We start from the raw sequence: 15,463 nt of genomic DNA on the forward strand, positions 1-15,463 counted from the left end.
GCTAAAGTTGGTGTCTGGGCAGGTGGGAGTGGTCATTGGATTAAATATTTCTGGTGGCCTTTCTGTGTGCAGGTGAGAGTCCTGCCATTAAGTCAGGTCTGTCCTGGTGCTGGGGCCAGCACAGAGCAAGTTGGGGTTGCTCCTCTGCGAAAGGAACGAAGCCAAGTCCTGCATCCAGGCTGTAGACAGGTGGTGGTGGTGGTTTTTTTTTTTTTTTTTTTTTTTTTTTTTTTTTTTTGTGGTGGAAATTGAACCCAGGAGCTTTTTACAACTCACCCACATCCCATCCTTTTTTATTTTTTTATTTTGAGACAGGGTCTAACTAAGTAACTGAGACTGGCCTGGAACCTATGATCCTCCTGCCTCAGCCTCCCTCCTTGGGATCACAGACTTGGCTGCGCGCCTGACCGTAAACAGTTTTTTGATGCGTCACTCACTTGGCTGGTCCTCCTGTGCTGTGTGCAGAGTGCCATAAATAAGTGACTGTTTGTCAGGGAGCCCCGGGCGGGAGCCAGCCGAACATGCTCTGACCTTGCCCCGACCAGGCCTTGCCTGGCTGATACTTCACCCTTTGGCTGGGGGGTTTTATAAAGGAATTGATTTTGACAGTTATGAGATACTTTATGAAGTCTGCTCAAGGCTAATGAGTTGAGAAAATTCAGGCCCTGTCTACATCAAAATATTCAAAGAATTGCAAAAGATAGATTTTATGAAGAGGAAACACTCTCACATTCATGTCCCCTCCACACCGAACCCCTCCCAGATGGTGGGACCCGAGGGTTTCCATTCAGCTTCCTGCCGCCAGTGTCGGGCTTAGTGTATAACTCACCTGTCCCTTCCTTTGATGGCGGTATCTTAATGTCGCCTGGAATGCTATTTGGAGAACATCTCCATCAGGTCTAAAATTGGTAAATCCATCATGATGAGAAATACTCTTTTCTTCTAATGTCTTGATCTTTCTGGGAAAATGGAAATTAAAAACTGATACTTATCAGAGAAACATAATAACAAGAGGGGTGGTGTGGGGGGAGAGAAGAATGAAGGATCTTTGGATGGTGTAGAGGAAAATGGGGTGTGAGGGGGTGGGGGACAGAAAGACAGTAGACTGAGAGGTAGTATTACCCTATGTACATGTATGATTACATGAGTGGTGTGAATCTACATTGTACAGCCACAGAAGTGAAAAGTTGTGACCTATTTGTGTGCAATGAATCAAAATGCTGTCTGTAAAAATTTCTTAAAAAATTAATAAAAAAACTAAAAAATAACAAAAAAACCCCTGGTACTTAGCCAGGCACAGAGGTGCACACCTGTGATCCCAGTGACTCCAGAGGCTGAGGGAGGGTTCCAAGTTGAGGCCAGCCTGGGCAACTCAGCAAAGACCCTGTCACCATTTAAAAAAACAAACAAAAAAAAAAGGTGAGTGTGGCTCAGTTGTAGAGCACCCCTAGAGTCAATCCTTTGAACCTGAAACAAAACAAAACCTCAAAACTTAATTTTGTAGGCAGAGGAAAATGCTGTTTCGGTGTTTTTTTGTTTTTTTGTTTTTTTTTTTTTTTTTAGGATTTTTTTTTTTAATTGTTGATTGACCTTTATTTTATTCGATCATTTATACATGGTGCTGAGGATCGAACCCAGTGCCTGACAGGTAGGAGGCAAGTGCTCTTCCACAGAGCCATTCCCCAGCCCTGTTTTGCTTCTTTCTGATTGACTGATGTGAAGTGTGTGCACTGGTGCTTAAGGCTGAAAGTGGAGGCTCCTCCCTGGAGGAAGTTTTGAAATGGGCTGTAGGGGTTTTAGGGTTCTGTTGAGTGGGTACCTGTTGAGCCAAGGTTCTGGCAGAAGGATCAGCAGCTGTACAAACAGCCTGCCCAGGAGACAGCAGCAGAAGGGCCCGCCCAGTCCTGAAGGGGCAGGAGAGTTCCAGGACTTGAGGGGTCCTTTTCTTGCACTCTGCTGCTTGGAAGGAGGGCTGACTAGTTGGTGCAGGTTGAGTCTCATGTAAGGCTTTGTTGAGAAGCCCTTCATGTAGCAGAGAGGAGAGGTAAAGGGAGTGCTGCTGATGAGGAGGACCTTCGCAAGACTCATTTTTTAAAACTTAGGAAAGTGAACTATCCCAGGCAGTTGGTGCACACCTGTAATCTCAGTCATTCAGGAGGCTGACGTAGAAGGATCCCAAGTTTGAGGCCAGTCTCAGAAACTTAATAGGCCCTGAGCAACTCAAAATAAAACAAAAGGGCTGGGGATGTAACTCAGTGATTAAGCACTCCTGGGTTCCATCCCTGGTACCTGAAAGTAAGAAAGAAAGAAAGAAAGAAAGGAAGGGAGGGAGGGAGGGAGGGAGGGAGGGAGGAAGGAAGGAAGGAAGGAAGGGGAGAGGAGAGGAAAGGAAAGGAAAGGAAAGGAGAGGAGAAAGGAAAGGGAAGAAGAAAGGAAAGGGAAGGAAAAAGGAAAGGAAAAAGAAAGGAAGAAGGGAAGGGAGAAGGGAAGGGGGAAGGTAAGGGAAGGAAGTGAACTATCCCACTGGCTGGTGAGGCTGAGACTGGTCGATCCCGAGTTCAAGGCCAGCCTGGGCAACTCAGGTAGCGCCTGCCTAGCTTGCTGGAGGCCCTGGGTTCCACTGCCAGCATGAGAGTTAGAAAGTGCCTGCCTGGCAGGCTTGAGTGGAGGCTGTTCCTCACCACATGTGAGTGGTCAGACGCTGGTGACTTGCCAAGGGTGGACTGACTGGCCACGGCCTGGGCACAGCTGTTCCTCCTGCTTATACTGTTGGGAAGGGGGTTATGTAATGCCTGGGTATCTTTCTGACTGGAAAGGGCATCATGGAGCCATGGAGAAGGGCAGGTGTCCTCTCCAGACCCGTATCTGCCCTGGCCTTCCTCCCATTTTAGGGTCTGCTTGGGTTGGGCCTAGTGAGTCAGCCTCCGCTGACAGAAACTGGCCCCCAGTGATGGAGGAGGGGAGCCAGGACTTAGCTGGTCTGCTGCTGGCATGGGGTCCAAAACCGGAGACTGGTGCCAGGCCCGATGATTCCAGAGTCGGGGTATTGGCGGATGGGCAGAGGGCTTCCCCAGGTGCAGAAGGGAGGGGTGTCCCGGGGCTGACCAGCAGGCCTCAGCCAGGGTTGGGTGGTGGGTGAGAAGGAGCCTTGTGCACAGGGCAGCTTGCTAGCATTCCAGACGTTCCGGATGCTTCATGGGACATCTGGGGGCCTCTCTAGGTTTGGGTTTTGCATTCTTTTGCAGGAGTGTTTTTCCAGATCTGCCATATGTATTTATTTATAGTACTGGGGATTGAACCCAGGGGCTCTTAACCACTGAGCCACATCACCAGCCCTTTTTGTATTTTATTTAGAGACAGGGTCTTGCCAAGTTGCTGAGGCTGGCTTTGAACCTGGGATCCTCCTGCCTCAGCCTCCCAAGCCACTGGGATTACAGGCGTGCACCACTGTGCCTAGCTGCGTTATTTATTTGAAAGCAACAGGTACTCCGTGCGTTATGGTGAAGACACAACACTGGGACAAGAGCTCAGGGCTGTCGCTCTGGCCTCCCTATCTGCTGTGCTCAGGAGGAGGCTCAGCCACATGACTCCTGGAGAGGCTGGAGCAGACAGGGGAGGGGCTGATTGGGAGGGATGGGCCAGTCCTGAGAAGAGGCGGAGCCAGGGATAGTTAACTTGGCCAGATTTCGTCCCTCTTGGCAAAACATTTTCAAAATAGATATCTTTTAAAATTTTTCTTATTTTTCACTACCAGGGTTTGAACCATTGGTTCAGGGGTTAACCACTGAGCCATATCCCCAGCCTTTTTTATTTTTTTGATACAGGGTCTCACAGAGTTGCTGAGTCTGATTTTGAATTCATGATCCTCCTGCCTCAGCCTCCTGAGCCTCCTGGGATTATAGGCATGGCTCTCACACCCAGCTTCAAAGTAGATTTTTGGAAGATTCCTGGATGGAGTATATTTTTTTCCCTTTGATTTTTTTCCCCCAGTGCTGGGGACCAAACCCCTGGTCTTGTGCGTTTTAGGCGAGTGCTGTACCGCTGAGCCACATCCCCAGCCCACCCTTTTTTTGGTCTTATTTTTGGCTAGTGTGTTCGAAGTGGCGGTTTAATTTTCTTCCTGGGTAAAGATCATGGCGTTCACGGTGTTGCCTGTCTTGGGTGTGCCGCTGGGCTTCGTGTCCCCACCACTGTGCGGCCATCACCAGGACCCTGTGTACAACTTGCTGACCTCCCCAGGTGGACCCTGCCTGCCTTGTCTTCCCTCGGCCCCTTCCCCGTGCTGCTGTTTGTGCTCCTGGCTTCCTGGGGGCTTGGGATCTGTGGGATCCTGTGTCGTTAGTCCTCCGGGAGTGGTTTTCGTGGTGCCCCGCGCCACCCCGCGGGGCCTCTGTTGCAGTGCGCGGCAGCTTTCCTTCCTGGGGCTGTGCCTCAGTGGGGGAGCGCTCAGCCCACAGCACCACAGGAGAACAAGAATGGAACCGAGGTACCATGACGTGGAAGAGTCTCCTTCAGCCCAACGGCCTTGTGCTCCTTTTCCCGTCAGTGCGGCTGGGCTGTCTGGGCCGGCTGCTTGAGCATGCGTGTGCCGAAGCTCCTGGAGACCTGCTTCCAGGTGGGGTGTCGCCAGAAGCAGAGTAGCGGGAGCCGGCGATCCTGCCTAGCCTTGGGGGGCGGCCTGCTTTCCTGGGGCTGCTGCTCAGCAGCTCTCTGCCTCCCTCCCTCTCCTCTTCCCTCCCCAGCTGTTGCTGCTCTCTTGGGAGTAGATACTCCTCAGAGGGACTTCTGGAAGCCATGGGAAAGGGTTAAAGAACTTGTTGGATTGGCAGCCATGGCAGTAAAGCCGCAGCTTGGGAGGCGACCGACCTGGTTGTCTGGGGCACCATCAGGCGAGGGCAGTTGGTGCTGGTTGGTTTCTCTGGAAGGATGTGGGGCTGCTGGCAAGTCCACTGCCCGGAAGCTGTCCTAAGTGCGCCTCCCTTGATGGCTCCTGGTTTCTAGAACAGCAGCAGGGTGTGCCACTACTCGAGTAGGTTTTTCCATTCTGCAGGACTGTTGGGTCAAGGTGACGTGTTCTTCTCTGGTGGGTCTATGGTGGCCTTTTGCCAAGGTCAGGAAACCCAGGAAGGATTGCCATTCTGTCAGCATACTCCATGGTTTCGCTTTTCTTTTGATTTTTAATGTGGTTCGTGGGTGTTTTGTTGAGTCAAGTTCATGTCCTTCTTGATATTAGCAATGCTGTTTGTCGATGTACTGTGTGGACATCAGTGGTGACCTTGGACTCTGATGATGTGGTCGTCCTAGCTAACAACCTTGGAATCTTGTAGAAGCCCAGGCTGCTAATGAAGGACAGTGCACAGTATATGGTTGGCAGGCCCAGTATGTATTGGACCCAGGTGGACAGGTCACCAGCCTTCTTCAGTCTGAGCAGAGAAACTGCCTGAGGAGCGGTACCGATGCTTGCCCAGGGCTGGCCTTTGACTTGGGGCACTGTAAAAAAAAAAAAAAGGGCACAAGAGGGTGGGGTTCAGGGTTCGGTCTAGCCCCGCTGCTTGCTGGCTTGCTTTAGATTTTGGGGTGCTTCACCACTGCCACACCCCCAGCCCGCTCTGATGTTTACTTTGAGACAGGGGCCGTGAGCTTGTGCTCCTCCCTAGTGGCTGGGGTACAGGCCTGGGCGCTGGCATGGGCTGGGCCCTGCTGTCCTACAGGCGCTGAGGTCAGCCTGCCGGGCTGTGACACGCCGCAGGGTGAGAGTGTGAGGGAGGATCTGCCTGCCGCCCTGACAGCGCGGCAGTGCTCACCTCTGGCCATGCCGAATGGAGACACCCTGGAGCGCTGGCCTGCTCATGTGCTGACCTTTTGACGTAGTCTTTGTGCAGGGGATGGACAACACCTGTTGATGGAGAGGTGGACAGAGAGCTGCAGTGACTGGAGGGCCAGTGGTCACCCTGGGCTTCCAGGGTGCAAGCCTGGGGTGGGGCAGCTGTCGGGGTGTGGTGGGTGGCTTGTCCAGGGGCAGCGGTGGACCGTCTGTCCCCCACCAGTGGGTGGACCCCATCCATCCAGGGTGGCCACTGCAGGTGTTCTCCCACGTTAGTTGCGGTTCCTCTTCTCAGCAGGGGGCAGCACAGGCGTTTCTGTCTGCTGGTGAGCGTGCTGGGGAATCTGAGGTCAGGAGTGTCTTCTCTCTGCTCTCCTGTGCTGGGCATGCTGGTGCAGGCCCCGCAGGTGGACAGCAGCTGGTGCCTCTCGGCCCAGGCTCCTCCTGGGGCCACCGGCTGTGATCTGCCCCCTCTTAGCTCCCTGCCCTTTGTAGCTGAAGACAACTTCCTGCTGGTGCTGGGGGCTTCCCCTCATCAGTCTCCCCCTCGCTGACCTGGGGAAATTGTCCCCTCTGTCCTCCCCTTGGTGTGCTGGCACCTGTACAGCCAGGGTTCTCTCTTGGCTTTTTAAGTCCTCCACTTAGATGTTTTGGAGGTCCCCACAGTGCACCCCTCTGCCTTAGGGTGTGTCCCCTCTCCCTGCAGAGGTGACTGTCACCTCTGCTCGCAGTGCCTCTGCAACTCTGTCTCCAGGGTGACGTCGACTGGTGAGGACCCGTGTGCTGGGCTCCTGGTTCCAGCCGTGGGCGCAGGAGGGCTTCCTCTGCCCGTGGGGCAGAACCAGTGCATGCCGGCTCTGCAGCGGCGGGGTTCCGGCCACCCAGGATGCCCAGCTCCCTGGCACCCGTGCTGCTGGACCTGCTGCCCCTGCTGCTCGCGTGCCCAGGCCCTGCTCACTGCCCTCGCTGCTGGGGAGTGTTGGAGGATGAGGAGTCTTTGTTTCTTGTGTTTAATTTCCCCCTAAGTTCTGTTTTTTTCAGGGAACATCAGGAAGAACTACAAAGTGGGGCGGAAGGTCCCCGACGCTCCAGCTTCCCCGCTGGCGTCTTGCACGTGAATCGAGAGCCTCCACAGCCTGTCACTAACTTAGCTCACGCTCTGTTTAGATGTTCTTTGTCCTCACCTTGCCCTGGTCCATCTTCTGTTGCTGAGGACACAGGATCACAGAGTGGGCGGTTGGTTCTGGGTCACCTGCTGGTTCAGGGCGGAGAGGCCACATCAGGCAGGGGTCCTCTTGCCTGCAGAGCTCTGAAGTGCACAGGTGTCACCTGGCAACAGGCTCAGGAACCTGGCTTTGCTGGCGGATGCACTCGAGGTTACGCAGTCATCAGGAGCAGACCGGTCCTCTTGTGAGAGTGGATCCCCAATCGCCTCTTCACGCTTCCACCTCTTAACGCTCTTTTTAAAAAGCGTTTTTAGTCATAGATGACGCATACGTTTGCTTGATTTATTCTTCGTGGTGCTGAGGGTGGAACCCAGCGCCTCACGCTGCCTGGAGAGCACTCACCACTGAGCCACAGCCCAGCCCCACCTCTTAGCACTCTTAATGGGGCTAGACTTCAACAAGTGCAGAGGACAAGCCATACTTGGCCACAGTGTCCCCTCAGGCCCACCCAGACCCCCTTGATGGCCGTCGTCTCATCCCCGTGGGCTCCCCTGGGTGACGGCCTCTGACTCCCGGGTCTCTGACCGCGGCAGTGTCTGGAGGGCTGCTTGGGAGCTCTGCAGGACGTCCCTCAGCCGGGTCTGCTCGTCCTCCTTGTGGCTGGACGGGTGGTGGGAATCGGGAGGAAGACCCGGGAGCCAGGACCACCGACGCCCTGCAGTGGGCAGGAGGGGCTGCCTAGCCACGCACTGCCCTGTGCGCTGTGAGTGCTGCTCAGGAGGTGGAAGGCTGCCTCCATCCGTCTCAGCTGCACCCGACTTTACTTCGTGCTTCTAGCATTCTTCACCAACTGGGGAGAATGGATCTTCCTCAGAAGTTTGGAGAAGTTGCTAGGAGACTCCTTGCGGGAGCAGGGCAGCGGTGGCCGAGGGCGGCAGTGTGCGCCTCCCGAGGGCTCCTCCACCTGTCCTGTGCATCTTGCTGAAGTGCAGACTCTGACCCAGTGGTTTGGGCGGGCACTGCCTTGTCTGGGGGAGGCCGCACCGCACTCGGGGCAGGCAGTTCTCAGGAAGCGGACTCGAGCTTCTGACCCTCTCCTCCTGTGTCGCTTTTCAGGTGAGCTTTGTGAGGTGCTGGGTGCTCGGTGTATGAAGTGGATTCTGAATCTGGTTTGTTTCTGTGTGGGCGGCAGAAGTGCTCGCTGAAGCAGTGGTATTGGTCTGGGAGGTCCATCAGTGTAGCACCTGGAGCAGGTTGTGGCCCTGCGGGGCCTTCTGGCGCTCCCCTGTGCTTACACGCTCAGGCCTGACCCCTGGGCTTGGTGCCCCAGGTGCCCCTTGGTGCCCCAGGTGACCTCTTTGCTTTGGTTACTTTGCTGCCACGTTTGAATATCACCTTTCAGGCAGCTGGTTTTCTTTCCCCGTCTTTGCCTCTAGGGGGACAAGAGTGATTACTTTTACTCAGATCAACTGTTACTGAGTTAGGGACGCTTCTCAGCTTGTCTCTGAGAGCAGTGACGGTTCAGTGAGTAAAACCAGAACTCCGGCCCTGGGTGTTCTGGGGCTCCAGCATGGTGGCATCTAGACATGGGTCCAGGGACAAAGGAGGCAGGGGTGTAAGTGCATGAAGACCTTGCGTCGTGTGGAAAGGTCACGAGGCAGCTGACGATGGCACATTGTCACTGTGAGTTCCATCAAGTGCCTTCCTGGACTGCGGTGGACCCCTTGACTGGCCATCACTGTCCTGGGTGTGGTCAGTCCTTGCCTGAAACAGCGGTGCTGTGGGGTGATTATGGGGTCATGTGATGGGAATTTTGTTTTTGCTGTGCTGGGAATCACAGCATGGGGGTGTGCTAGGGGAGCACCCTACCGCTGAGCTGCACCCCAGCCTGTGATAAGAAAATCGTGTTTAATTTGCAAAGTTAACTGAATTATGTTAGTGGTCAGGTTTCCTCTCTGAGGTTAGCTGGGGTTTATATGTCACATCTGATTGTTAGCACTTGGGTAAAGGGCTGCAGCCTAGGGTAGCATGTCCCTCAGTCCAGCAAGCAGGCTTTTAGATGTTCCCAGCTGCTGGGGCACCCTCATATTGGCGGCATTGGGCTCTGGGCCTTGGTACGTTCCAGCCGGCCTGGGCAGTCTCACCGACAGGTCCTCTGGTGCCCTGGACCTGACTGGAGTCAGCCCGACCTGTCCATGCCTCGCTGTGCCTCTCTGACCGTGCACATGCACGCCTGCACCTTCTGATCCTTCGGGGCAGAGGCACCTGCGTACCAGAGGAAGGCCCCCTTGGAGCTGCCAGAGGGTTCCTGGCTTCTCCTGAAGGTCAGGACCAAGCACCTTGGTCACATTGCTGCCTCTTTGCCCTTCCTTCTTGGCAGACACTACAGGAACATCTTGATTCCAGCGATCAATTGGAAGAACAGATTGTGTAGTATCAGCATATCTGAAACACCGTGTCAGTAGGGCCCAGGGACTCAGTGGCTGCTAGCCCCACTGTGGCCCCAGGCCTGCCCTCTGCCCCACTCCTCCTCCCGTGAGGGTTTGCCACAGTGTTCTTGGCCCTCCAGTTAGAATTTGCTGACTGTAGGGTTGCAGGGGACTTATAGATGCCCTAGGCAGATCCCCTTACGGATGGAAAGTGAGAGCTGTTCCTCTCTCCATTTACTTGAGGTGCAGCCACACATTTTAGAGGATCGTTTCTCTGTAGCTCATGCGGCTCCCGTCGCTCCTCTGCCCTCCTCTCCTTTCTCCAGCACCCAGCAGAACACAGTCATGCTTCCCTTGAACTCTATTCCTGCCCTTCTTGGTGGTGGCCTTGGCAGCCGGGCACTCTCCTAAACAAACCCTTTTCTAGAGGAAATTTCATTACTGTTCCAGTGTTGACAAGACCTTCCAGGTCCTTGATCCTGGGCGGCGAGCACATGTCAGCTGTCCATCACAGGAGGGCCACAGACTGCAGAGGAGAGTGCTGTCTTTAGCTCATCCTGGATGCAGGCCCTGGACTTCGTCCCTTGTGGTAATGATGAAGTCACTGATAAAGTTTATGAGTGGATTCTATTTGCAGCCTTCCACATAAACCTGTGGTGCATAGTTTTAAAATTTAATGTCTCCTTTACGGTTAGACCAGCCTACCGAAAGATACTGTTCTTCCCTTCCTGTATTTAGTAAAGCTGAAATCTGAATACTCATTTTAATTCAAAGTGACAGTTCTTCCTTTTTGAAATTGTCTGAGTTCAGATCTTCTCCCTTGTGCTGGTGGTTGGAGCCTCAGGGTTTCAGGGTCCTTCTGGGCCTTGCTCCCACAGCCTGGCTGTAAGACTTCTGGGGCCTGCAGGCCTCCTCCAGGAACCCAGCACGGTGACACCTGGGAGGGAGATTGCAGCCTCACCTCAGCTTCATCCGGCATGGCCTCCACACCTGTCTCCTGTTCAGGTTTCATTGATGAAAGTTTCATGTCTAAAACTTGAAAAATGGTTTCTCAAGAGCCCTGAACCCTGGTAAGGAAAACCACTTGGTCTTCTGGAGCCACCCATTAGTAAGAGCTCTGGTCCTCATCAAGGAGGTGACTGCAGAGGGCAGCAGTAGCCCAGGGTGCAGCCAGCACCCTCAGGGAGGATGGGATTGTGAACTGTACTCCTGCCCTGGAGCAGCTTCATCAGTGAGCTGCTTGCTTTCTCTTGTTTCCTTTTAGAAGTGCAACAAATGACTAGAGGTCATGCTTTATGTGATGCTGGGGTTGCATCCAGGGCCTGGTGCAGTGTAGACAGGCACCCTGCCACTGAGCCACATCCTCAGCCTGTGCTGTAGAATATGAATGAGCAGCACTGGGGAGTTCTCTGTGTTAAAGGAAAACACCCAGAATGGACCATGAGCTCAGCAAGCTACAGAGAAACCCTAGCCTCTTGTGTTAGGGTGTCGAGCTCTGTGCTGCCCAGGAAGCAGCAGTAGCCGCGCCTGGCTCTCAGGTTCTTGAGTGATGTGACTGGTCTCAGCCAGGACGAGCTTGGGTCCGCAGCACACACCAGCGTCCTAAACCTTGGAATTAAAAAGAGACACTCGGCACCACCTGCACGTGGAAGTGATAGAGCTGTTTTATTAACTTACATAAAATGTATCATTAATGCAGTTTTACTGTCCCTGTTTTGTGGTGCTGTGGACTGAACCCAGGGCCTGCATGTGCTAGGGGAGTACGCTGCCACCAAGCTACGAACCTGCCTTTACGTGTTTGCTTTTACTTTGTAAAATGTGGTACTGAAAAATTGAGTTGCCTCTGTGGCTTGGACTTGATTCCTGCTGGGGGTTGGGAGTTGCTTGGCTCTGCCGGGGTGTTTTTAGTAGCATTTTCTCCGGGTCCCAGGCTCTTTCTCCAAAGAATAGGCTGTGGCATCTTGCTGGGTGTCGTGTGTGGCCTCTCTGGCGGCCCTTATTGCAGCTTCCTGGATGGAGGGTGTGCCTTGCCTGGTTCTCCCTCAGAAGGGACCACATGGGGCTGCTGGCTCCTGGCCTGGGATCTAGTGTACAGGCAGGGACATGCTGTGGAAAGAAGGAGGCCTGAAGACCCTGCCTAAGAGCTTTGCTAGGTAGCAACCCCTTCGCCCAGCAGGACCTCTGGAGCTTTCCTTGGGACAGCCTTGGGGTTTTGCCTGGTACCCAAGCGTTGGGTCGATAGCATCTGTTCTACTGAGAAGGCCAGGCCTCTGGGGAGGACTGGCAGAAGTGGTGTGCAGGGGCCGCCTGTAGTGTCCCCACATGCCTCATGCCCACATTCTGAGCCCTCAGCTTCCCTTTAGCCTTGGGGACAGAGTCTTGCCTTTGGAGGTCATTGTTAGGATCGGTGAGGCCGTACCGCAGGGCCCCAGCTCAACGCTGCAGCGTATGATCCCAGAGTGAACTGTGGCTATTGTGGAGCCCAGCCCCCCCCCCGACACCCCCACTCCCCGTCCCTTCCTGTGCCGGGAGCTCGCACTAGGGAGGCCTTTGTGCAGGTCACAGCCTCTCTGCACCTGCGCTCAGGCTAGACAGTGGTGATGTGGCCTTGCCCCTGGGGCCTGCTGGCAGGACGAAGGGCCGTGGTGCCTGGGTGTGCTCAACCTGGTGCCCGGCACAGGGAGCAGCCCTGCTGGAAGGGCCAGTGGTGCGGGCGGCTCTGCCTGGGTGAGGCTGCACCTGGCACTTGGCTCCTAAGCCTGGCTGACACCTGAACCAGAGGCCTGGGGTTTTAGTGGGACACCCTGGGTGGTAGGTGCTGTCAGCAGGGTCAGGGTGTAAGAATGGGGGGCAGAAGGTGTCGGGAGCCCCTTCACTGACCCGGGACCTGGGCGTCTGTTCCCCTTTGCAGTCTCACCAGCGTCAGTGACGGCATGGCATGGCGGGCTGCGCTGGGGTCACAGGGGCCACCCTAGCGCCAGTGGAGACCTCATTTCCACGGGAGTGAGGCACATGCTTGCCACACCACACTCAGAGTGGGGTCGTCTGTGCCTGTGCGCAGCAGGCTGTGGCCTCGCTGGCAGGGACACCGCGTGGCTTCATCGTGCTGGTGATGCTAAGCGGAGAGCGGCTCCCTGGGGACCCAGGCTGCAGCTCAGCTGCCACCTGGCGGGCAGGGCTCTCGGGTGCGCCACAGTGCTCCCCTCCCTGTCTCCGTAGCTGTCACTGTTGCTTCGTGATTTCCTGATTTTAAACTTCAGCCGACATTTCTTGTTGCAGAATACGGTGTTTGTGAGAACTTGCGGAAGCTGGAGATTACAGGCGTGTCTTGTCGAGACGTCTATGCGAAACGTGAGTTGATTCTCTGTTGTCACCTCATAACTGTGGGAAGAGTGAGCCTGACGAGGAAGGAGAGCAGCTTGACCTCTGGCCCTTTGCTCAGACCCTGTCTCAGCCACACTGGTCTTGCCAGCTGGGAACCCGGGCCTCACAACCAGGCAAGGACTCTAGGACCAGCCCCACTGCAGCCCCACGGTCCTTAGGTATAGCATTGGTGGCTGGTGCATGCTGTGCGTGGGGTGCTGGACTCCTCCTGTTCTGGGGTGTCTTTAACCTCACATTTTCAGTCTGTTGTGGCTAAAGCCTCCGAGTTTTTATCTATTTACTTAACAGCTTCTGTATTTGTTTAGCCAGCATTACTGGGGACCTGCACACTGGGCGTGCTGGGCGGACACTACCTCTGACTCTGCCCTTGCTCCTGTGTATCTGTGTGTTTAAGAATTTACCAGTACTGGGGAGTTAGCCCAGGGGTGCTCTACCGCTGAACTGCATCCCCAGACCTTTTTAATTTTTATTTTGAGGCAGGGTCTCACTAAGTTGCTGAGTCTGGCCTGGAACTTGCCATCCTCCTGCCTCAGCCTCCTGTGTCTCTGGGATTCCATGTGTGCACCTGCATGCCCAGCCAGTTTTAATTGACATATAACAATTACACATATTCGTTGGACAGTGTTACATTTCAATACACATATGTGACGTGTGTGGTCAGATCAACTCAATTGGCATATCCGTCACCTTAGACATCTGTCATTTCCTTGTGCTGGTGATAGTTAAGGGTCCTCTCTGTTCTGGGAACGCAGCCGGTTGCCCTGCCTCAGTTTTCCCTGCTGTCTGTCCAGCAGTGGAAATCACTCCTCTCCTCTGGCAGCACACTGTGCCATTTTTGAGAACCGTGAGGTCTGAGCAGTGCAGCTGTGCAGGAAGTGGTTCTGCTGCCTCCAGAGCTGTTCCCCGGGGTTCTGGGTCTGTCCCCACGGGCCTGAACATGTGTCCACTGATGCCCAGCGGGTCGAGCCCCGACCCCTCTGGTCATCGCGCTAGTTCTCTGCTTTCCAGGGCCACTGGCTGCGTGCTCAGGGCCCTTGCCCGCTGGCGCCCGAGTGTCTCGTGAGACAGGCTTCTGCCTTCCTGCTCTGCTGCAGGTTTGCTAAGCCATCAGGTTTCTCTTGAAGAGCAGGAAGCACCAGCGGCCACATCCCAACAGGGATGCAGGTGTTGGTACTTGTCCAGGCTCCGGTGTCCTGTAGCACCCAGGGAGGGACTCGAAAGAGATGCTGGGGGAGGTGTCTGGGGACTCAAGGATTTCTTTTTCTTGCTGATTTTTTTTTTTTAAACTGGGAATTGAACCCAGGGGTGCTCTACCACTGAGCTGCATCCCCAGCCCCTCGCTTTTTTTTCTCCTAGATTTTTAAGACAGGGTCTCAATAAGCTGCCGAGGCTGGTCTTCAACTTGATCCTCCTGCCTGCTTCCCTAGCTGCTAGGATAACACGTGTGCACCTGACTTCTTGCCTGTTCTTAACTTCTTGAAAATGTTTGCCAAATGCGAGAATAGTTCTTCCTGTCTGTTATTTAGTATCCTAAAGTATCTGTACTGCAATGGCCAAAGCAAATTTCTCTTTTCATATTCAAAGTACAGGAATTGTGTTTTTATGCATTTTCTTCAGAAGCTTTATCTGGGAGATAACTGTTAAGCTCTGGGGGCAGAGAGCTGAAGAGGAATCAGCCATAGTTCCTGAACAGCTTGCTGAGTGGGCAGCCTGGACTCAGCTGTGCCAGATCTGAGTAGGGCAGGGAGGCGTCCTCAGTCAGGAGACCCACCACAGGGACAAGGGGATACCGGCTCTGCCCTGGGCGACACCTTAGCTGGGGCAAGCACCCTAGACAGTCTCTCCCAGTTGGGGTCTGGGACCCTTCATGCACCTCTGGCCAGGGGACAGTGAGCAGCCTGGAGAGGTCTCCTGCTCCCATGGAAGGGATGTCACGGGTGTGTTCTCCAACCTGCCCTGTGTGTCCATGAGGGAGCCACTGTGGCGCGGAAAAGGGTGTGGACACAAAGGAGAAGTGAGACCATCCAAGTCCTTCCCTGCGTGTCTATTCAGGTATAAACCCTCGTGTGAGTCGGAACACTTCATGAGAGTCCTACCTGATCACGAGCACACGGGCTACAGAGATGTCTGCACCTGCCACACGTCCCTCCTCTGGCTCTGGCTAGCTCTCACTGCGTGAGCGCAGCTGCACAGAGGTTCTCCAGCTCGCAGCCTGACAGCACAGACCCCGGTGCGCTGGCCGCCCAGCGCCCAGGCTGTGCTTTGGGGATGCATGTTTAGTGCCTGCCATTGATTGATGGGGCTACCGCACAAATTCACACAGAGGCAGACCAGAAAACAGTGTAGGAGCCTTAACACTTCCATTCTAAAATGAAATGTGAGTTGACTTCTAAGCTTTATCATTCAATATGTTTGAATAGTAAATGTGAATTTAAAAAAAATGTGTGCACTTAGTATACCAGACAAACACAGGGCAAAGCTGCTCCTTCAGAGCTCTGATTGAGCTCTAGAAATTTTTCTAAGATGTAGTTAAAGGAAATTTGTGTCCTTTTCACTTTTTATTAGCTCAGAGTGGTTGAGTGGAGAATATCAGTCATTGAGAAAGAGATTAAAAATATCAGCTTGCACTAACAACCACTCGGAAGTTTCTAGAAACACTC

The 15,463-nt window shown here is 54.2% G+C and overlaps 1 protein-coding gene across 2 annotated transcripts in view; it reads left to right on the forward strand.

The window, feature by feature from the left end:
* Positions 1 to 15,463, forward strand: part of Fbxo31 (F-box protein 31) — a 32,057-nt gene that overhangs the window by 3,651 nt on the left and 12,943 nt on the right. Inside the window, exon 2 of one of the 2 annotated variants that reach the window (XM_047529767.1) lies at positions 12,699 to 12,770. The exons of the other annotated variant lie outside the window; for it this stretch is intronic. Within the exon in view, the coding sequence (XP_047385723.1) occupies positions 12,699 to 12,770 (72 nt within the window). The remainder of the gene's footprint in view (positions 1 to 12,698; positions 12,771 to 15,463) is intronic. 2 annotated transcript variants of the gene reach the window in all.

This window comes from Sciurus carolinensis, chromosome 16, assembly GCF_902686445.1.
Source record: "Sciurus carolinensis chromosome 16, mSciCar1.2, whole genome shotgun sequence".
Classification (NCBI taxonomy): Eukaryota; Metazoa; Chordata; class Mammalia; order Rodentia; family Sciuridae; genus Sciurus; species Sciurus carolinensis.